This window comes from Aythya ferina (genome assembly GCF_964211825.1).
Source record: "Aythya ferina genome assembly, chromosome: 28".
In the NCBI taxonomy this organism is placed as follows: Eukaryota; Metazoa; Chordata; class Aves; order Anseriformes; family Anatidae; genus Aythya; species Aythya ferina.
In genome coordinates this window covers 2501121-2523369 of record NC_140325.1, presented here as the reverse complement: position 1 = coordinate 2523369, position 22249 = coordinate 2501121, and the positions used below count along the sequence as shown (strand labels likewise).

General features: G+C 59.5%; 1 protein-coding gene across 7 annotated transcripts in view; it reads left to right on the top strand.

The window, feature by feature from the left end:
* HDAC7 (histone deacetylase 7) overlaps positions 1-22249 on the top strand; it is a 71198-nt gene that overhangs the window by 28219 nt on the left and 20730 nt on the right. Inside the window, exon 1 of one of the 7 annotated variants that reach the window (XM_084499811.1) lies at positions 5182-5616. The exons of 3 other annotated variants lie outside the window; for them this stretch is intronic. In XM_084499811.1, coding sequence (XP_084355937.1) covers positions 5508-5616 — 109 coding nt within the window. In that variant the 5' untranslated portion in view covers positions 5182-5507. Of the gene's footprint in view, positions 1-5181; positions 5617-16078; positions 16320-21021; positions 21358-22249 lie in introns of those variants that run through there. 3 more of the 7 variants (XM_084499813.1, XM_084499810.1, XM_084499817.1) reach the window with 3 other exon arrangements.

Genomic DNA, 22249 nt, shown 5'->3' with positions numbered 1-22249 from the left:
GGGGCCGGGCTGTGGGTGACAGCAGCTCCTCGGGCAGAACGGGGTCCCCAGGGACACGGGAGAGAGCGTGCTTGGCTGTGGTGAACTGGCTGCGGGGAGGGTTTTGTTCGGATCCCGATGCTTTTCCCTGCTGCAGGGCAGCTGGTGCTTCCAGGCAGCGAGGTTTTAAGGGACTGGGGTCACTCTGCTGGGTTGCATCCTCGTTGGGTTTATTTAATGAAATGATATCTCTCTTCCCTGTCCGAATACCTTGAGCAGAAAGGATGGGAGCAGTCGCCCTGGAAAAAAGAGTTGTTGATAGCCTGAGTAGCCCAGCTTCATCCTGAGCCAGCACAGCCCACAGACCTGCAAGTCGTCCAGTGTTTGCTCTCAGCTGGCAGTCCCCACGCTCCAAAAAAGCAGAGCTTCCCACACCTTTTTCCATGGTGAAGGTATTATCAGGGGGTTGGGCACGTTAGGAGGCTCTGCTGAGTAATGGGATGGTTGGAGGCTCCTGCAGAGGTGGTGGTGAGATGCACGCTCAGGCTTGGCTGGCTCAGCAGCGTGCGTGCAGGAGGGAAGAGCTGTCACTCCTGGGGGAGGACAGGGAACAAACAGCCTCAGGACTTTCCCTGCGTTTAGTCCAGGAGACGGTCCCAGCTCCTGGCAGAGCTGTGTTTTATTTCGGGAGGGTGACTTCTGCTCTGTGAGGGTCTGGTCGGACACCTCTGAGCAGGTGTCTGCAGAGCATTTCAGCCCGGACGTGGCAGCGGGAGATCTCTGGCGCTTCCTGGTTTGCACCGAGGATTTCAGCACCTCCTACTTAGCTGCCTGATGCGAGCAGGAAGTAGGAGCGTGAAAATGGCAGCAAAAGGGCTTGCAGCAAGGCTGGAAGCTCCAAAGATGCAGATGTGAGAGGGTGATGAGGTTAGAGCTGTCCTGACCAGGGCCCTCAGCCTTTCTGATGTGTAATTTGGGGACAGACACGTCAAAATGTTAGGGCTGGGCTATGTAAGCATGTTGTCTTATCCTAGGAGAGCGTGGCACGAGGGTGGAGGTGCTGTGCAGGTGCACGTGAGGGTGATTTTTCCTGCAGTTCATCAAACTGCCTAGCTGCATCCTCCTGGGATGCAGGATGGTGTCCAGCTCGGGGTCTGTGTTGTGTTTTGAGGCAGGTGACTCCAGGGGTGTGAGCGACAGCACCCATGGCAGAAACAGTTCTTAGGAGGCTGAAAGCCAATGCTGCAAAGCCTGCACCATTTAGAAACGGTTCTAAGAAAAATAATGTCTGAAAATGCTAGTGGTAAGGAGGCTTTGTGTTGGGAGTCTCTGCAATCAGACTTTTAGGGTTTTTTTCTTGTTCAAGTAGTGGATGAAATGGTGGAGCACTGCAGGAGGTCCTGCAATCATGTATTTAACAGCTGGGACCTTGGTAAGGGGAAGAAAAACAAACAATTGTGTTGTTAGTGCTCTGAAATCAGGCAGCTCCTGCATCGTCACCTGGCTCTGGCAGGGCTTTGTACGAATCTCTTTGCTTTGCCTCGAGCCTGAGCCAGGTTTCTTGAAGGTTCAGGCTTCGAGACCTTAGTTTCCCTCTTGATTTTCATCCAGGCCCCTGCTTCGTCCCCTGCCCTGGCCGTGGGGGACAGGGAGAGGACGGGTAGGTGACTCAGTCCTGCGAGCTGTTGCATCGAGTCCGTCCCGAGGTCTGTGTCTCATTATCTTGCTATGCTCCCCGAAGGCAAGAATGCATCCTTCCCCGATTCAGGCTTTGCCGGCTTCCCACGAGCCGCTTCTCTGCTGACTTTTTGTGTCCTTAGCAAAATGGGGCTGATGACTGATGGCCAAGGAAGCGTGTCCTGGCCCTGCTGAGCCTGGCTGCAGCTGGGTGGGCTCGTGTCAAACTTGAGCAGCGCTCTGTGACCGAGGCTTTGAGAGCCCTGCCTCGGTCCAGCTCCCGCCTGCTCTCTGCCACGCTGCCCTAAAAATACTGCAGAAAGCCCTGCAGCTTGCAGCCCCGCTGAGCTGCTGCGATGTTTTTCTACCCCCGTGGGTGCCTGCAGTGAGCGTGGCTTGCGCCTGGCCACCCCACTCCTGCCTCTTCACGGCTGCTTTATCAAATCGCCTTCCCCTGACCAGCAGGGCTGGGTGCTTGGGGTGTCAGGGGCAATTTTCTTGCTTAAAGAAGCTCCAAGTTAGTGCGTGTGCTGTCTGATGTGGCACGGGGCTTTTGAGTGGATGGGCAGCATTTTGGAGACGTGCAGGGCTGGCATCATTGCTAATGCCCCGAATGGAAACTTTTATCAGAAAACCACAGCTCTCATTATGCCGAGCCGAGGATGTTTAGGAGAGCAGCTCCGATCCTGCAGAATGTATGCAAAGGATTTGTTTTCTTTCAGTGCCTCGAGGAGCCTCGTCTTCCTTTTGAAACCGTCTTCCAGATATAGCAGCTGTTGCCAGCGCTGAATGAGCCCGGGCTGCGTTTCGGCAGCCTCTGCGTGCCGCGCGGGGTTCGATCGCTGGCGTTTGAGTTTAGCCAGAGCAAACGAAGCTGGTATGCTTGGGTGGCTTCGTCCCAGTTGTCAAACTATAAATAGTAAACGGAGCCCGAGCGCTTGCTGGCCTGGCTTTGGAAACTTCCCAGGCTCACCTTGGAGGAGGAATTCATGCCGGGGCACATCGGCCCTTGGCAGAGAGGGGCTGGAGGCGGCGGACGCGCGGCGGGAGGCACCAGCGCCCGTCAGCGAGCTGATGAGGTGGCAGAGTCAGTCCGAGTGCCATGCGTCCCTGTCACTGGGTCCCTCTTGGGCAATATTTGAGGATGTTGAGGAAAGAGCCTCGAGGCAGTGCCAGAGAGCTCTTCGGCAGGAAAGGGAGCGTCTGAGCGAGGGTGGCCGTGGAGCTTCTGCTCCTGCGGACGTGCTGGAGCAGGACAGCAGCTCACCCGTCACATCTACCTGCTCGTCCTCCTAAAAATTCACTCTGTCTGTGCTCAAAGCTTCGTGCCGTGGACGGTGCTTTCAGTTTCTTGGTGCTGTGATAATCTCCGGGATCACAGAGGTGTCTCCGAGGTCGCAGGCTGGCTGGCTTTCCGCACCGTCCCGCAGTGACAACCCCCTGTGGCTCTCCGGTGGCTACGTGAAGCTTCATCCCACGAGCTGTTTGTATCTGGCACATGCCAGCGAGGGAATTAGCTCTTCCACAGGGCTGCTGTGCACAATTGGACCGAAATACTGCTCTCAGCAGCACAAAATAAACTCTGCTGCTGCTCTGGCACGTCGCCGCGCTCGCCCCGTGGCCTCTCTGTGCCGCCGGAGGTGACAGCGGGTGCTGCAGGGTGCCGGGATGGGGCTGGGGGTGCTGGCAGGGGGAATGGGATGTGGGAAGCAGCACCTCAAAACCGAGAGCCAAACCTTTGCTTGTTTTAGGAATGACTCAGAGGATGCCATCGGGAGTTAAACGAGCAGGTAGGGCTTCCCGGAGCGCTTGGGCTTCCTGACAAGATTGCTTTTACTCGTTCTTTGGGTCGTGTTAGGTGGTTGTGGCCTTTTCATCTGCTTTGCCTCTCTCGTTCCCTCTCTCCACCTTCCCTTCTAGTCAAGCACGTGCTGTTCTCCCACAGCTGCCCCTTGGAAAGGAAAACTTTCGTCCCGATCCTGTTTGCATTCGAGCCCCGTGGCTGGGAAGGTGCCTGCGGAGCACCCTGGGGCCCTGTGGGTGCTGCGGGGCTCAGCTCAGGCTCCTGCAAGGAGCCAATGTGTGGTGCTGGGAGCCCTTCAGGGGGATATTCCCGAGCCTCCACAGGAGGGGAAATCTCTTAGGCAAGGCAGGGGAAGGCAGAGTTGGTGCTGAGGCTGCTTTTTCAAGAGCCGCTCTTGCGTAAGAGCGAAGCCTTGGGCAGCACAGAAAACGTGGAGAACGTCACTTCCTCGCCAGGGCTGGAGACAGGAGCAGCCCTTTCTGAACTTCTTCCTTCATGTGGATCCAAAACTTGCAAGGCTTATGCAAATCCCGCAGGTTCACCGGCAGTTTGATGCTCTTAGGTTGCAGAGGATGTTTCCGTGCATAGCCCGGGGGTGCAGCTGCCGAGCAAAGAGCCTCCTCTCTTCCTGCCATCAACTCCTTTCTAGATCTGACTGCCTTAAGCAACACTTAAGAGGCACAGGCTTCTCAGTAGCGTCTTCGGGGCAAGAATATTCACAGCAGAGAGGTCGTGGGGAGGTGTCTCTGCTCCCCGGGCAGCCCAGGGTGGATGGGGAGCAGCATTCAGCTTGCCCGCAGGCTTTGCTGTGTCCTTTCTGCTGCCTTTGTGGGCTCACCCTGCCTCCTCTGGCCTTGCTGCCCTTGTCCTGGTGGCTCCTTGCTGTCCCGGGGCTGCTGGGGACAGAGGATCAGCTATAATAAACAGCTGCTGGCTGGCCGAGGGCTGGAATCGGAGCTGTGCACTCCCGGTGCCCCGCGGAGGGTTTGGAGGATGCTTTTACAACACACAAAACCAGCAGGTTTGAGGAATTCACTTATTTAGCACCGCAGGCTCTGTCAGTCCCGGCTTGCGACTTCTTCCCATCCGAAAACCAGGAGAAAATATTTCGGGGGGTCGAGATGAGCCAGCAGAACCTTGTGCCATGCCAGCGAAGGCTCCTCGTGCGCCGGCGAGGTGGCAGAGCGCCGCTGCGGGGACCGGTTTCAGGTGGCAGAGTTTGGTTTCCAGAAAGCGTAGCTCGTATGTTTGTTTTCCTGGTACCTACGGCTTGAAATCAAACACCCTCGGAGCGCTGCCATTTAAATTTCCCTGCATGAATCTTAATGGTGGTTGCTAACCGAGACCAGATCTTTTCCGAAGCACATCTGGCGACCGGGCGCGATCGCAAACTCTCCCTTCGAAGCGCGGCGAGAGCCGCAAGGCTCAGTTTGGGGCTAGAAAGCACCGAAAAGGGGGCTGAGCCGCTCCTGGGGGTACCCCGAGCATCACCGAGCCGCAGGTACCACCCCCAGACCCTCTTTTGGCTGCACGGGCTGGCGTGGAGGTGGCCGGGGTGCCTCAAAAGCACGCGCGGCGGCTCTGCCTCGGCTTACCCGAATTTTTCTCGGTGAGGTGAGAGTTGTTGTGCAGTTTCCTCTTTATATCCTCTTATGTCACGCCGCCCCGCCGGCTGAGCGCGCTGAAAATAGCTGCCAATCCCCGGCGGTTTCACTTCAAGGTCTCTATTCTTAGCTTGCTGGTTAGCTGAGCAAGCCGCCTTCCTCAGTAGTCATGAGTTCAAGGACCGAAGGGTGACGGAGAGCCATGCGGGAGCTTTCTTGGCGTTTCAGGGCAGCTCGGGCAGAGCCCTCCCCAGCGGCCGCAGCCCCGTGCGCTGGAAGAAGAGAGCCACGCGTCCAGGAGCGGGGAAGACAAGCCCTGAAGTGAGCACAAATTTCTCGAGGAGGGGTATCGCAGCTGGGTGAGCTTTTATCGGACCCCGTCTCGCTGCTGCCCCGATGACCAGATCCGTGCGTGGCAGGAGCGAAGCAGAAGTGAATGTGGGATGCGGAGCGGCGGCTTCCCGGGAGCGGAACTAGCTGGATGTTCTCAGAGTAAGAGCCGGGCGCTGAGGCTGAGGATATCTGCCCTGCTGGGGATGTTCAGCCCGTCCTGTGAGTGCCTTTCCCATCCCTGGGGGGATTTTTTTTTTTTAATTCTTTTCTTCCTTTCGTGACTCTGAATCCTGAGCCGGGGTGGGCTGGCTGATGGCACGCCCTGGAGCATCCTGCGGTGTGGTACACGGGGGCTGAGCTGAAGCTCGGATCCCGCTGGGTCCCCGCAGGAGGTTTCTGGGTGCTGGGGCAGCAAAAAGGCTGCTTTGACCCCAGGATCCCAGCCTGGGGCCTACGTGGGAGCTTTCCGCAGCCCTGTGGCTGCAGGAGGGGATGGTGTCGGCCCCGGTTGCACCAGCAAGCACCGGGCAGGCTCCTCTTATCTCCTCTTATCTCCTCTTATCTCCTCTGCCGTGCCTGGCTGCTTGGTTGGCACCTCACCCACAAGCTCTTGCTTCAATCTGAAGGTGCTGCCTAAACGGGTGCAGAGCCCGAGGGACCCCCCGCTCATCCTCCAGCAGGGCTTGCCTGTTTTAGAGACCTCATTTTGGGACAGATCTCATTTCCCAAGCTCCGTTTAAATCCCTTAAACCCTCCCAAGCTGCTGCAGAGGCTGCCCTAGAGGGGCAGGAGCAGCATCCTGCCCCCGGGGCATCGATGGCACGGGAGGAAGGTGCCTTCCTGGGGCCAAATCTGCCAGCCTGGCTTTCTCCACACACCCCGAGCTCGCCCAGCTCCATCCTCGGGGCTGCTTTGTGCCGAGCTCGCATCCTGCCTCGGCTGCGGGTGACGGTCACGTGCAGGCAAAGCCTTTGTCCTGTGCCTGGCTGCTTTTTTGAAAAACTTATTTTTAGGTGCTTTACTGGCTTCCTCTTCCTCCTGCGCTGCGCCGCGCTCCCTCCTTCTAGCTCCCTCTTCTAGGATTGCTTTTTCTGAACGCTCGGTTCCTCCTTAAGGCCGTTTTTTTTTGCAGGCCCTTTTGTCTGGGCTTGGGAGCTGTCCCAGTTTAGCATTAGCAGCTGCCGGCTCCTTCTGGGTAAGCAAGAACAAATAAAGGTTTCGAGTGAATGAATCATTTGAGCCTTATCTGTCTCGGGAAGCCGGCACAGCTGTGCAACTGCTGCAGGAGCCTGCCTGCAGGGCACGGAGGCTCCTCATTGAGGAACTTCTCCTCCAGTGGCCGGTGCTTAATGGGCTCGCCCCGCTGCCCTGGGCCTCGGTGGATTCCCCTGCATGCCCCTGAGCTTTCCCCTGTGCTTGGTTATGAAGCATGACTGGCTAAAATCCCTTTCCACGCTGGTTTTCCTACAGTTCCCGGGGAAATCCAGCCCCGAGGATGCTTCAAGTGGTTAAATCCCGTGTGGAAGCGTGGTGCTGGGCCCTGCAGGGATGCTCCAGGAGGACGGGCAGCTGTCCTCGGAGCTCCCCGGCCGTGTGGCAGCGTTGTGGGATCTGTGGTGTGGCTGTGCCGGTTCAAAAGGCAGCATTTGGAGATAAGCAGTGTTGGTTTAATCCCAGAAATGTGGGAGAAGGGAGGGGAGCAGCAGATAAGCCTTGGGCTCGTGCCGGCAAAATTTTCCTCTGGCCCTCCGGTGGGGACTTGTGCCGGGGCTGGTGTTTTGCTGAGCTCAATGGGACGGGGTTTTCTCGCCTTCTTCCCACTGGCCCCGTCTTCTGGCATGAAGATTAGGCTGGATTTGTCCTCCTGCCCTGCCTGATGGTCACGAAGGGTTTGCCAACAGCACTGGAGCTGCTGGGATGACCCAGTGGGCTTCAATACACAACCGCAGTGCACAACCACAGTGGTGGCTCCTCGGAGCTTCTTGAAATTTCCCTTTTTTTAAGCAAAAAACCCTCTGGGTTGTTGCATCCCACACCCGGTGCCGTGTCTTGGGACAGAGGAACGGGGTGCCTTGGTGCTTCGGTCCTGCAGGACTTCTTGGTGCTCCCCAGAGCTGGCTTTGCCCTCGAGTGCCGATGGCCACGGCTCTGGGAGGAGGCTCCCGCTGCCCCGGCGCAGGGAAAGCAAACAGGGCTTGTACAACCCTCACAGAGCCAGGGCTGGAACCTGCTTTTCTTGTAGGACAGACCAGGGCTCAGCTGCTCGGCCTCCTTGGAGCGAGTGTACTCAGGCAGGGCTTGGCTTCTCTGCCTATACCCAATTTTTGAGCCGGTAGGTGGATGGGGCGCAAGTCCCCGCTGGATTTGTCCCTGTGAAGCTGGTGGCTGTGCTGCGAGGAGCCGTGCCTGGCTGGATGTGACCTCGTCCTCGTCAGCTGGATGCTTCCGGATTGAATCTTGGTCATAATTCACCTGGAATCACTCCCACCTCGTCCTTCTTCCATCTTCAAGGCTCTGTCGTTGCGGAGAGCTCACTGCAGGAGGTGAGTGCAGGCACCACGATCCTGCCGAGCCCCAGCGTCCACAACTGGCTAAATCCCACCTGAAAAGCCCGAGGATGGAAGCAGTGGGTTTGGGTTTGGCTTGGCCACGAGGATCAGTGGGGTCGAGCCACGTTTTGGCCACAGGGCTGAAGAGCAGAGCTGGCCCTCGGGACAGGGCTGGGGGCAAGGGGATGGCACGGGGGCTGTTGTAGATGAGCTGTCACGCCAGCACTTTTGGAGATGCAGCATCCTAGCTGTGATTTCTGGCTTTGAAGCACCGTGGTTGCCCCCGTGCCCTGCTCTCCAAAGGGCAGCCTCCATCCCCGCTCTGAGAGATGCTCCTCGCGGGGCCCGACTCTTCTGGAAGGCTCTGTGCCGTTTGGAGGGAGATAAGGGTAGGGTTTAAAGCAAAAAAAAAATAATAAAAAATTAAGAGAATTTCCTGCTGCTGGAGATGGAGGCTGGATAATGCTGATTTAGAGCTTCGGCTCCCATCTGCAGCCTCCCCGTGCTCCCAGGGGAAGCTGCCCTGCTTCCCAGCCTCGTGCCCGCTGGCAGGGTCAGTGCCTCGCTGGCTCCACAGCAGATTTGTGCACACAGATCCACGGCTCTCAATCCTTTTCCTGCATTTAGGGCTCACGGGTTACGTGCTGCCGCCGAGCTGCCTCATCCTCCCGCGGCAGGACGGGGCCCGGCGGCCCCAGACACCCCTCCGGCGTGGCCAGGCTCAGCGGTGAGACGCTGGTATGCGAGATGTAAACTCAACACCAAAGTTTAGATTACAGCCCTGCGAAAAACATCAGCTCCCCTAAATGGAGCCCAGATGGTGGCGGAAGCCGCGCGGAAAGCGGCGAGCTGGTGGAGGAGGAATGGCAGGGACCGAGCGAGCCGAGGGATGAGGCTGAATTGGGGGGGGGGGGGAGAGGGAAGAGGTAGGGTTACAGCCCCCACCGCCTGCTGCAGGGTCAGTTTAGAGCCTGGGCTGCTTAATTTCCCCTTCTCCCCCTTACCAGCAGCTCCGGACGAGGAATTTCTCAGGGTCGCATCCGCGGCCGTGCAGCGTTTCCAAAGCTGAGGTTTCCCACAGCCCGTGACAGTTGAACTTGTGGGCACGAGAGGCCAAGGGCTCTCGGGTAAATTAGAGGGGAGCGGGGAGATCTGAGGGTGGCCACTGCCCAAACTGCTCGCCCGGGAGCTCTGCCAGGAGAGGAGGCTTGGAGCAAACCTGCCCGGGGTTTTGGGGAGGAGAGGAGCGATGGGGAGGCACCCAGGCGATGGGGGATCACAGGGCACAGCCCAAAAGTGGGTGCTGCTGAGCCGAGCAGTGCCAGCATGTGTGGGGACAGGAGTGGGAGCCTTCGATTTATGCTGCGGGGATGGGGCAGCAAATTTGGCCCTTCCTAAAAGACAGGGCAGGGGGTGGCTTGGGGTGGCTGCAGGGAGAGCCCCTCGCTGCGCTGGGACGGGTCCAGGGGTGGGGATGTGCTGGGTGGTGTGGAGCAGGGTCCCCATCTTCAGGGTGTTTGAGCAGCGTTAGGAATGGCCGAGTTATTTGTCCCCTCTGTGAACCGGAGCGCTGGGGTGGTGATGAGAGAGGAGACATTTATAGGAAAAAAATAATGGGGTTTTTAGGGGTTATTCTGTCAACAGCTGTGGGGAGACCCTGAACGTATCCAGATGGGATCGGTGCTCGTCAATTAGGATCCTGCCATCCCTTTCTCATTGCTCCATCCTTCCCACACCTCCCTCCCTTGTTGCAGCCGCTGTATTTTTCCTTTGCCACGCATTTTGGTGGCAGAAGAGGGCTGGGGAGGAGCAGGAACCCCAGCAGCGGCGCCCGCAGCGGCGCTGACACCGAGCCGCGGGGCGCGCACGCGGCGTTTGCCTTGGAGGAAGCCCACATCCCTCGAGATAACAGCCCGTGCAGGAGAAACACACCCCTCCTCTCGGAGATAAGCTTGTGTGCAGACACAGCCCGAAGATAAACACCCAGGAAGGCAAACATCCAAGTCCTACACCTGTATGGGCGCGGAGCACCTGTACGCACCCGCTGCGCGCAGCCTCCTGGGTGCACCCGAGCTGGGTTTCGGCACTTGCCAAGCCTGCTTTTGCCCTAAAAAACACTTATAGGACCGTGCCGTGCCCCAAAAGCTGGAGATGCTCAAGGAGAGACCTGGCTGAGGTTTGTTCTCGCTGGGTCCAGCTGGCTGCAGCTTTTAAAGATGCTTGGAGCAACGTGGGCACGCCGGGGCTGGAGCGCATCCCGGGCTGGGAACCGGCTTCTGGGGGTGCCCTTGGCTCCTCCTGTTGTGTTTTGAGGATTTGGGGCTTTGAGCTGGAATCCTGCAGAGGAAAGATCTCTGCACACACGTCGGTTTGTGCTGAAGCACGCTGGTGGGCGAGCGGTGCCTCGTGTCCTCCCGGCAGGCAGGCTCTGCATGGCTTTAAGATGCTGTCTGTCATCTTCAGGTTCACTTTTCTGGTAGCTTTTGGGTACCTTCAGCGCGCAGCTTGGAGTCTTCGAGCTCCCGTGAGTGGCAGGAAGGGCTTTCGGTGAGCTCCTCGTTTGTCAGCAGTTGTGAAATTGGCACCGATGAAACCGTCGCCGGCGCGGCCTCGCCGCAGCGCGAAGGCTTTGTGGGGGATTTCGACACGAGCGTTGTTGTTAGGATGCCCGTGATGGGGTTGGTGCTGCTGAAATGTCGGCGCTGGCAGATGCATCCCCAGCCGGTGGGTTTGGATCTTCCCCTGCCCTCAGGCTCTGGGGTTTTTATTTTTCAGGGCTGAGTTGGAAGCAGCGCGGGTGCTGTCACACATAGCCCAGGTCAAACAAGGGGACTGAGGGATTCTGGTGCAAGCCAGCCCCATGTGTGCATCTCAGGGGCTGTTTCTGTATTTTTTATGAGTTTTTCAGTGGAATTCAAGAGGCAGAATGGCAGCTGAGGCTGGGAAAAACTCCGGATTGCTGCGAGCTGCCCTGCTGTGGGAGCAGGGGCACGGGGGGCCGAACGGTGGCCCAGCTGCAGCTTGTGGGACACCCTGAAGGACAAGGTGGCAGGTGCCAAACCCCTCTGCTCGTCTCCAGGAGGGTTAAGAGATGCAGAGATCCTAACCATTTGCAGGGAAAGGTACTCCAAAAGGAGCCCCTTGGCCCCCCAACCTGCAAAGGTGATCGCAGGGGGCTGGAGACGGGGACTTTGGCACCCCGGTCCCACCTCCGTGCGCTTGCTCTGCTTTAAAATAATCCCCGACAGCGGATTGGAACCACGCAGGGGTGGTGGTTCTGCCTCTCGTCTGTCACCAAGAGGGCTTGCTGCAATGCAACCTCAGCTGGGAGGCGAGCAGCAACCTGAGGGAGCCCTGTACGGACAGGTAGGAGCCTTGCTTCTCGTTAGCTTTGTAAAGACCGCGGCTGGGTCCTTCCTCGGGAGCACAGACTACACCAGGAGCTCCGTGCCGGTGGTTTGTGGCTGTGAAATGCTCCTGAGGTGGATGCTGCGGAGCAGAAAAGATGTGCCTGCAGCTTAGCTCTGCCGTGCCTGCTCTGCAGGACCGTGTGTGCGCTTCCCTGCTGGGTTAGGGGCTGTGGATCAACGGCATCCACACCCCTGAGCACGAGCTGAGATGGCAGGAAAGGGCTGAGGCTTGTTGGGAGAGCCTCACGCCAACAAAAATGGAATATTTGCTTGGAAGGAAGGGACGGTGCTGCAGCTTGGAGTCAAAAGGAGCCTCAAGGTATCCAAACAAAGGGGCCGAAGCGGTGGGGACAGAGGCTGGCACCCAATTTGGGTGCTGGCCCTGTCCATCTGCAGTGAACCATCCTAGCAGCCCCACGTCTGCTCTCTCCTTGTGTCGAATCACAACAAAAAGGAGGCTCTGGGGAATGGCCTGGAGCCTGGAGAGCTCCAAATCTCCCCGTGGTTCCCGTCTCTTTTCCTGGCTGCCTTTTTGGTTTGTGCCTTGAGGTGTGGGTTTGGCACGGCGATGGCGATGAGCCCTTGGAAGATCCATCAAGCTCAAGGAACCGGAAGGCTTTTTATTTATTTATTTTTTCATCTTGGTGGCACTCTGCTGGACGTCTCGTTGGGTCTAGCTTGCTCCCGAGTCGCTTTGCTGCCCGGCTGGAGGCTCGCTCCCTCCTCCAGGAGCCCAGCCTGGGTGATGATGGCCTGCGACGGCGATGGGAAGGAGTGATAGGGTTTGGCTGCTTCCCTGCTGGAGAGGCCGGGGGTGCTGGCACGCCGGGGCCGTTTCACACCAGGCAGACGTGTCTGGGACAATTCGCCGAGCGAGCCAAGAAGGTGGAGGGCGTGTGCGCCGAGAAGCCTGGGAGGGGACGCGGGGTGTAGGATGGGGTGCTGGCACATCTGGAGGTGGGACAGAGGAGCTTGCAGAAGGATTTGTGGGCTGGGGCCGGTCTGAGCTTGGGCGTGTGCTGGATCTGCAGAGATCTGCATGTCCTCCCTCTCGCTGCCTTATCTGCTGGCTCGCCGGGGGAGGCCTCCCAGCGCTGCTGCCTGCCCGAGGACATCCTTGCAACACCCAGCGGCTCTCCCCTCCGTCTTCCTCTCTGCTCAGCACCTCCTGGGCATCGCCGACCATGGGAGCGAGAGCTGAGGCTTCGCCGGAGCTGCCCCTGCTGCTGCTGAGAGCCCAGGTTAGAGGAGAGGTGACCGGTTGCGTGTTCAGCATTAGGGCGCAGATGTTCTGGCTGGAAAGAGAGAGGTGTCCCAAATGCAGATCTCACAGCGGGCTCTGGAACGAGCAAAGCTCCACGAGTGATATCTCATCACCAAACCCGGTGGTTTCGTTTTGTCAGGATATCTAAATGAATTGCAGAAAAACTACGGCTTGCGTGGCGTCGATGCAAGGGTTTGGTCGCGGGTGGATAGTTTGCAGCAGATCTGTGCGTCGCGTTGGCATTTGACACGTTTTCAAGAGGATGAATTGGGTTTAGGGCTGGGGGCAGTGGATTTAAGCCTGGACCTGGGTTGGGGGCTTCAGGAAGGGGTTGTGAAGCCCTGGGCTGTCCGTGCAGCAGCGGGATGCAGAGAAACCGCGGTGTCCACGGTGCTTTTGGGTCTGGCTCCAGCCCTGGCAGGCTTTGCCGAAGAGGGAGGCCAAACAGCTGGTGGAGGAGGAGAAGCCAGCAGAAATGGGACCTGCAGGAGCTGAGCTCTGTGGGAAGGTTAAAACGCTTTTTATCCAGCTTGACCTCCCGTCCTCCTTCCAGGCTGGGCTTGCTCCGGGTCCCTGCTGCTGCTCCGCCTGGGACTTTCTCCTGCTGCGCCCCTGCCAAAGCAGGAATTCACCCAGGCCTTGCTCCACGTCTCTCTGCAGCAGTCGGGGGGGGGATCAGCAAAGCATCTGCAGCACCTCCCGTCCCTCTTTCCCACTTGGGTGCTTGCTAACTGCGTGTGCAGGCTCGCAGGAGCGAGCTGGCAGCTCCCCGAGCCCGTCCCTGGGCTCTCGGCGCGCAGTTTCTTCTCCAGGAGCAGCCTCGTGCCCTTTTCCACAGCCCACACAGTTTTTTTCTTGGGTTGCAGGAGCCCTGGCAGCGGGGTATCGGGGCTGCCTTCCCTGCCAGGGCTCTGCGGGTGCACAGACCAGCTTTTCCTCTTCCCTTATCACCTTCAGCTTCGGGAGAAGCCGCTGCGCAGCTGCTGAGCCGTGGAGGAGCTCTTTGGTTTTGGCAGCCAAGGGCGAGCAGGAGTTCAAGAGCTGCCACGGCTGCGGAGGGAGGGACCACCTGAGAGAGCACGGGAGGTTGGCAGGGAGCAGCGTTGAGCAAAAAGGGCTGGCAAAACCGATGGCCACGCTCCTGGAAGGGGGAGAGCGGCTGCTGTAGAGGGGGAGAAACGGGAGGGGAGCAGGGGAATGGCTTGCCACTAGATGGAGCGAATGGTCCCGTGGGGATTTATTTTCAGCCTCTGGCACGTTCAGCCCAGGACCTTCCCTGTGGGAATAGGTCCCTTTCTCCTTGAGCTGCTTCTGGGCTTGGCTTTGGAGACCTGAGCTGGCACCCTGGGGACGCTAATTTGGGCAGAATGTCCTTTGGGGGGGGAGAGTTTCCGTGTGTGAGTGTGGTGGACGTGGTGGAGCAGGTCCTGCTGGGCCTTTGGGTTGGGAAAGTGGCCTTTTGGGAAGCCACCCGGGCAGGAGCTGGAAGCATTCATTGCCCGGGGGATGCTCACGGAGCCTCAGGAGGATTCTGCTCGCCCTGCGGCCACCCTCGGCGACCTGGGACCCGCAGCAGGAACCCCGGCACCTCGTTTTCTCCCCCCTTGTTGGTAGAGAGAGCTGCAGACCACGACAGGAACAACACGCTGCTGCAAGAGGAGAGAAGAGACATGGGCAAACCTCGGCTGTCCCTCTCCAGAGCTGGCTGGGAGCATCAGGAATCCCTGCAGCAGCAGCTCCTGGCGATGCGAGTGCCTGCGCAGCCTCCCCAGCGGGGCACGGTGCTGCTCCCTTCCCACCGCCCGCACGCCAGGGGAGGGGTGAGCTACAGCAACAAAAATGCACCCTTCCACTTGGGTGACTGCTCCCAGTTCGAGATGAAAACATTTGTTCCTGAAATTGGAGTCATTCCTGGGATTGCAACACCCGGGCTGTGTTTCCAATTAATCTGCTCAAGTCGTCATGCGTTTCCAAGCGCGTTGGCTCAGCGGAGAGAAATCTGGCGCTGGCTCCGCGCTGAAATGCCAGCTGAGATGTGCACGGTACGAAATGAGGAGAAAGCAGCCCCAGCACACAGCAGCCCAGCCGGCAGCTGGCACGGGATCGGGGTGGGGGGCACGGGGCAGCTCCGGGACGGCTGGAGGGGACGTGGTGGGAGTCAGACCGGCTCCCTCCTGGGAGAGGGGAGGCTTGAAATAGTTGTCGAATGACCGCCGGGTTTTTCCTGCCTGGTTTCCTCCTGTTTTTGGGTGTGTGTTTTGTTTTGGGGAGAAGGGGAGGGGGAGGGGGGGGTGAAGGGAGTCATGCTCGGTCTGTTCGCCGCATCTGCACGAGTCTGTTGGCGGCCTCGCTGCTGCAGCGAGGAGCTGGAGGTGTTTTAGGGGGGGTGGTGGTGTCTGAACCCCGATGCCTTCAGCCTCCTGCTGCCAGGCTGCTGCTGCCCCTGGCGAGGTGGGCACGGGCTGCATCCAGCAGGTCCTTGGGGGCTTTGCTGTGCCTCTCCAGGTACCTCTTGGAGGCCCCGACCTCTCAAAAGCACTGCCCACCCCGTTCTCCATCCCTCTGCGGAGATGCTGTGGTCCTGGTGATGCATCTCCACGGGGAGCAGCTCTCCGGGGAGCTGCTGGAAGGACATCCCCAGCCCGTGGCTCCCCTCTCCTAAGGCTGCCTTTGCAGAAGAACCCTGGGGCTGGAGGTGACCTGATGCATTCCTCATTTCCCGTGCGATTTTTGTCGAAAAAAAAAAAACAAAAAACGAAATTGGATCTCGCAGCCCAGTCCCAGCTGGGTGGGAGCGGTGCGGCGCGTTCGCACAAACACTCATGGAAAAGCCGAGCTTGCGTAGAAATCTTCCCTTTCCAAGAATGAGGCTCGGGCTGAGGCCCCCTCCCTCCTGAGTCAGCAGGGGTGATGGATGGGGAAGCTCGGCCGCCCTCCTGCCGCTGGGGTCACCGCTGGTGGCTTCTCCCTTCGGGGCTTTGTGAGGAGCCTGCAAACAAACGGCTTTCACCCTTCGGCAGCTGGAGCAGGGACGGAGCACCCGAATACCTCCTCTCCCCACGCCGCAGGGACGTTGCTGCCGCCTGCCCTGCAGCAGCTGGAGCTGGAAAGCGTTAAGGGAGGCCGGTGACAAGTCCACTCCCAGCTTGGATCACGCTGGCTTTCCCAGCTGCGAGGGCAGCACCGGGGCAGCGCGTTCTTCTGCGGGAGTGCCGTGCGAGCCTGCTCACCCTGCTCGGAGGCCAGCGCAAGCAAGGCGGCCCGTGGCGGACGCATAAAAGCCTGAAAAAAAAATAAAAAAAAACAACCAAAAAGCAACCAACAAAACAAAACAGGGAAGCGAGAGGAGGGGGAAGGCAAGTTTACCCCCGGCACTGAACGCTGCAGTGCGTCACTGTAACGTATGCTACTCTTAAGGACGTTGTGCTGATTTCCCGAGTTACGTGCTCCGGAATAGCCTCCGCCGCATAGATTTTTTAGCAGCGAGGATGTCAACTTTTCTATATTGGCTTGCAGGACGATAACGCCGCTGCCTTTCTATTTTTGACATGGCAGCGGGGCAGAAATGCTCTTGGGAACCTTCGGGGAGCGGAGCAGCCGGGCTCGCGGCGCTCCCTGCGCGGCCGGGCTTCGGGCACGATGCCAGCGGCTCGGCGAGCAGCGCCTGCTGTAGGAGTGCCCGGTCCCCCCTCACTGCAGGTACGGGGAGCTCGGGCTGGGCAGAGGCAGCAGGGATGCACAGCGCTCGTCTTCCTTTCTCACCCGTTGGAGCTGCGGGCAGGATGGGTTTGTGTCGGGCTCGGTTGCTGGCGGTGTTTTCCAGCTGGCGCCGTGCGTGCTGCATGGGGATGGATGTGCCCATCCTTTGGAGCAGAAAGCTTGGATTTAGCGTGGAACCTGCTTTCTAGGGGCCTTGTTCTTTCCTCTGGACTGGATGCGAGGAAAGGAGAGCTTCTGTCTTAGCTTTTTTTGTTGTGCAACACAAAATCCCACCAGCCTGAGGAGTGGGGTTTATCCCAGCGCTGGCCGCTGCGCACGGGGTCTGAGTGCGGACAGGGCTGTGGGTTTGCGCTTTGGGGCGGTTCTGGCCGTGTGTCTCACCTTCCTTCTGCCCCTAAATCGCAGTGGAGATGACTTTGGCCTCGAGGGTCCCATTTTTGTTGTTCCAGGCCGGGTGCAGCTGCGCGGGGCTTGGCCACGGCCGGGACAATGGCAGGAAACCGTCGGCCGCGCGCGGTCCTCGCTGCTGGCCAGGCACCGGAGCCTCGCGGAGCCACCGCTGCCTCCGCCGCTCCTCCCGTGCTATTTCCATCTCATTGTCCGGAGGAGAGGAAGGATGTTTCCAGCCTTCTTCCTTTTTGCCTCAAAGGGACGCGGGGAGGGGAGAGGATTTTGCTGGCTGCTGCTTGTGCAATAGGCACAACCGCTGCGCTTGGACGCGCCGACCCGCTCCGCCCAGGTCGAGGGGCTGCTGAGTCCTGGTGCTGCAGGAGATGCTGCTGCCTCCGTGTCCTTCATTCCCAGCTCTCACTTGAGGCTGTTGGGATGTTGTTGGCTCTCAACGGAAGGTATCTGGGGAGGGCAAAGTGGGATCCTAATGTTAGAAATTCCCCCAGCGCCGCACTTTGCTGTGGATGTGCGCGTGGAGGTGTTGGGGCAGGGGTGGGAGGATAACCCACATGCAGCTGGTGCCTCTAAACCACGATGTGCACTGGCAATGGGAAGGTCACCTCGTTGAGATGAAGAAATATGGCCTTTGAAAGGGGTTCTGTTTATTTTTGGGCTGTTTTAAGTTCTTTTTCTTGTGGACAAGGCTCTGGTGGTGGCGAAGAACTGCTGCAAAACCCCTCCTGTGTTTTTTTTTTTTTTGCACCGCTCTGGCTGCTGTGGGCTCGCAGAGTCAAGGCTTGCTGTGCCGGAGGAGGCTGGGCTCCCACGTGCCAGGAAGTGAAAGCAGAATTAAGATGGGAAATGATCTATATTTGCTGCAGCTCGGTCCTCCGAACACCAGTAAACCCCAAACGTTTGAAGCAAAGATCTTCGTCAGAGCGCGGCCACACCTCTGCCGCTGTCCGGACGTGGAGGCATCGCCCGTGACGCATCCAAGGGTTTGGCTGCACGGGAGAGCTTTGCCAGTTTTACCGGGGTGGTTATCACTTCCCAGTAGCAGCCAAACTGGGAAAAGCCTTGCTCTTACTGGAGCACGTGTGCTCAGCTGGGATCACCCCAGGACAGCCAGGAGAGTCCAAATTCAGCCCCTTGCGCGTGCTCACGTCACATCTGTGCCGGGACAGCCCCAGCACGGAGCAGGACGGCTGTTTTTTGACGTGGTGGAGCAGAAAGCTTTGAGGATCCCTCTGGGCTCTCCGCTTGTCCTGTGGGGAACGGGGACGCAGCGCAGCGGCCGCGTCCTCTGGGCACGGCCCCCGCCACGTGCCCGTCTCGGTGCCGCCCTCCTTACCCCGCCGACCGCTTGACGAAGCCCAGGGTCGGGGCCAGCCCTCGTCACCAGCCAAAAATCCCGGGAGCTCCCAGCTTTTCCTGCTGCCGGGAGGTGTGCGGCGGTGCCAGGGCAGTGGAGCAATTACTTGGCGGCCGTCGGAGCCAGCTCCTTGCGTTAGCACGAAACGCCGGCGGTCTCCGGGGCTCGTCAAAGCGCTGTGCCCGGTCCCCGGGGCTCGGCGTGACGGTCTTGCCTGCGTGTTTTTTGCCTCGCTGACGTTCCGGCCACGCTCGTCCTCTTACGTGTGCTGCTGTCGGCTGCCCTGCTGCAGGGGGAGGAGGAGGAGGAGGAGGAGGAGGCGTGCGGGGCACTCGTCCCCATCTCCCTCTCCGTTTTCGTGGCTTTGAGCAGGGAGAAAGGGAGAGGACGGGGGTTATTCTGCAAAGCAGCTTAGGGGGGATGGAGCTGATGCAATAAAACATCACTTCAGGCTGAGGCAGGAGCCTTTCCCTGCTCTTCAAAACGAACGTGCTGCGGTGTGTGAGCTTCGTTGTGGTCTTGCACGGTCCTGTTTGCAGAGACCTCGGCGTTTCCACCTGCTGCTGCGCGGGGCCTGGGTGCCAGCCACCTGCCCGAGCCCACGCAAAGCCTCCCATGTTTATTTTGTCTAAAAGCAATATCCCCAAAAGGAGGAGGAGGAGGAGGAGGAGGACGGCGGGGAGGGGGGAAATACCCACTCTGGCTTAATTGCACTTAATGAGCCTGCTGGAGCTGGCTGCCAGCGGGCCAAGGGCCGTGCCAAGGTTCGTACTTGCCCGTGAGAACTGCAAGGGTGTGGTGGCTCCGCCGCTGCTGGGAGAGGAGATCTGAGAGCCACCGCCAGCGGGGCACGGGGACACGCGGTGACATCCATCGGTAGCCGTGCCTGACGGGCCCCAAAGGTCCCGAGCGGGTGCTGGAGCCCGGAGCAGCCTCGTAGCTGGGGCTGGGTGAGGTTCGGCAGCGTGTGCCCAGCCAGGGGCTGGGTTGTGAAGTGGGTTTTGGGGTCCTGGGTGGGGATTTGGGTTCTGACACCAGCTCCGAGCCCGGGGCAGTGCCGAAGTCTCGAATCCCAACGCGTGCGCTGGTTCCTTGGTGGCTGAGGTTAGGCTCAGGGGCTCAGCGGGGCTTTGTTTATGATTTTCTCCTTTGCTTCCCGTGCTCGAGCAGCTCAGCAGCAGGATTAACCTGGGTTAACTCCCTGGGCAGTGCCTCTACACGAACACCGAGCTCGCACGTCCTGCAGCACCCCCAGTACCTACACCGGGTGCTTTGGCTGCCTGCATCCTGCAGCCACCACGCATCCTCCGGCTGCTCGTGCTCTCTCCTGGCAGGATCCAGGAGAAACCCTGCCCTGGCTTGGCCTTCTTTAGCTTTTCCAGCCCTTGTTGCATTCCCCAGCTTCAGCGCGGAGGCTCACCCACCTCGTTGCAAGCACCCCTGCTGGCCCAGGGTGGCTGCCACCAGCATCCCCATGGCATGGCAGAAAGGTTTGTTGGACCCAGGCACGCTTCAACCTCCTCCTGAGTAAAGGATCTGATGCCTGCGCCTCGCCCCAGCTGCACCAGCACCGACTTTGAGCCCAAGGTTGAGTTTTTGGCAGCTCCTTCGTGAGGACCCAGGTACGGGAGGCAGGGCTAGACAGACCCACGGCGCAGGATATCAGAAGTGTGCCCGTGCAGGAAACTGAAAATGCTGCGGCTTCCTTCCTCTGACATAAATAGCTCCTGCCTTAAAAACCATGGCTCGGCTCCGTGTGCTGCCAAGTGGTCTCTGGTGGCTGGAGAGGACACCCAAGGGCTCCGAGCCATCCTCGGCCAGCTCCGTGGGCACCCCGCGCACCTCCCCGTGGCTTTTTGGGGCAGCCTCAGCCCTCCCCAGCCTCAAAGCCCTCCTGAAAGCCTCCTTCCCTAACTGCACAGCCCCTCAGTGCTGCAGAAATGCTCTTGGGTAACCCGGGCTGTGCCCTGGCTGGTCGTGGTTTAACCATCTGGGCATCGAGCCCCCTGGAGAACTTCGTTTGTGCCTCTTTTCCCCGGTGTCCCCTTCCCCACGTGCCACCGCCGGTGCTGTTTCTCCTGCCTCCTTTTTGGCCTGCTCTCTGCATAGCGTTGGGCACGAGTTATTTTGACTTCTTTTCCTGACCAAATCTGCCTCCCAGCCCGGCCTTGGACCTCGGCCAGCGTTTGCCAAAGGGATTTCCTCCTCTGCAGCCTGCAGAAGGGCCCTGATTAAAGGGCAGGTCCCCCTTGAGGAGTCACTGCCTGAGAGCGGCTATTGTGGCAGTCCAGGCTTTTGTCTCAGCGATTCCAGATCAAGCAAAGCACCGCTTGTGAGCCCCGAGCTCCTCCCTGGGGGCTTATGAGTCAAGCTGGCCTCTTGCTGTGTTGCACGCAGCAATTAAAACAGGGAAAAAAAAAAAAAAAAAAAAAGAAAAGAAAAAAAAAAAGTGGGCTGAGCTGTAGCGCTGGTGACAGCAACCCCGGGCGCAGCAGCGACCCAGCGCAAGGCGAGGCTGCTCCTACCTGGGGAGGCTTAAACAAAAGGGCTGGGGCGTTGCTCCGTGCTGTTTTGGCTGCTGGGTGGGATGCTCGGAGCAGTCACCTCGTGCACGCCGGGCACGGTGGCAGCGGGGACCCCCAGACGGGCTTTGGGTCCGGAACGGGAGCGCTGCCCAGCTTGGCAACGCGCCGTCCAAACCGGTTGGGAACGCTCTCCTCCGCTTATGCAAAGGGCTGGTAATTGAGGAGAGTTTTTTTTTTTTTTTTTTTTTTTTTTTTGTCTAATCGTTTGATCTCTCCTCTGCTTCCCTTGGCACGGAGGCAGCATCCTCTCGTGCTGATGTAACCAGAGCCGGCGCGGCGAAGGCGTCCTGCGTGCGGAGGGTGCCGCTCGCTGCCCGCGTGCCCCTGCACCCACCGGCTGGGAGAGCGGAGCTCAGGGCACGAGGAAATCAGCCAGAGCCTCTCCAAAAAGCTCTGGGGTCGCCGTCGGAGCGAGGCGATGCCGTGAGGCTCCAGGCTGGATGGTTGCCTCGCACCGGAGCCCGGGAGAAGCCCGCTCTGCGGGAGAAGATGGCACTGCTGGAGGCCGCCGGGGTGCTGGAGCCGAGGCAGAGCAGGAGGATTTGCTTGCCTGGAGCTGCTGCCCGTCGCCTGCGTGCATCTCTGCCTGCAGGAGTTGGCAGGATTTGAGGTTTTGGGAGCACGCCGCGAGCCCTCGCCCCTTCTCCAGCTGTGTCTGCGAGCGAAGGAGGTGGGCGACGCTGCTGGGCAACGAGGCGAGGGGCTCGGGTGGGAAGGAATCGAGTGGGGAGCTCAGAGACGGGGTGGGCTGCGCTATGGGGATAATTCCCTGCTCCCTCCGTGCAGCTCAGGACTTTTCCTGGCAGTTTCCCCCAGCAGAAGCTGCCCACGCTGCTCTGGGGAGCGCACGGCGCCGCCAGGCAGCCTTGGCTCCCCTTCACCGAAGCCCTTTGGTGGTGGATTTCCCTCGCTTCCAGAGGAAACGGCGGTGGTGGCCGGGCTTCCTGGGGATACCTCGCATCCTCCCCGAGAGCCTGGTGCCGCAGTTTAGTTTGGGATGGGGCCGGTGGCTGCTGTGGGTGGGAGGATGCAGCTGCTGGCAGGAGCCGGAGGGGTCCGGCTTTGTGCCACTCCTCCCTTGCTGCCCGCACTGAGCGTGGCGTGGGGATGTGGCCCTTCTGCAGAGAAACTGGTAAAGAAAAGCCAAAAAAAAAAAAGCTATTTACTCGTTTTAGACGCGCACACCTTGCGTGCATAGGCATGACCGGTGCCATCCATCAGGGCGGGACAGGAACAGCCGCCAGGGACGGGGATGCCTTACGCTGGGGTTGTGAGCAGCTATTTGGGAAACCGCAGCCGCTGCGTTGCCTGCCCGTGGCGTGATTCCATCCTGCCCGTGCCCAGTTCCCCCCTTGGCTCCCTACCCCTGCGTCCCTGAGGCTGAAAAGTCTCCGAATTAGACTGGAAACCCGCTGCCAGGTTTTGCTGTGCAGGTTTTCTGAGCCGATCTGGCGGTGTGCGCGCGCGCCCCGGTGCTTTGAAGGCTTCTAAAACTCCCCGGGACAGGGGCAGCGTCCAGGGTGCTCAGCCCCTGGCACGTTTGCAGGTTGCTGCAGCTCCTG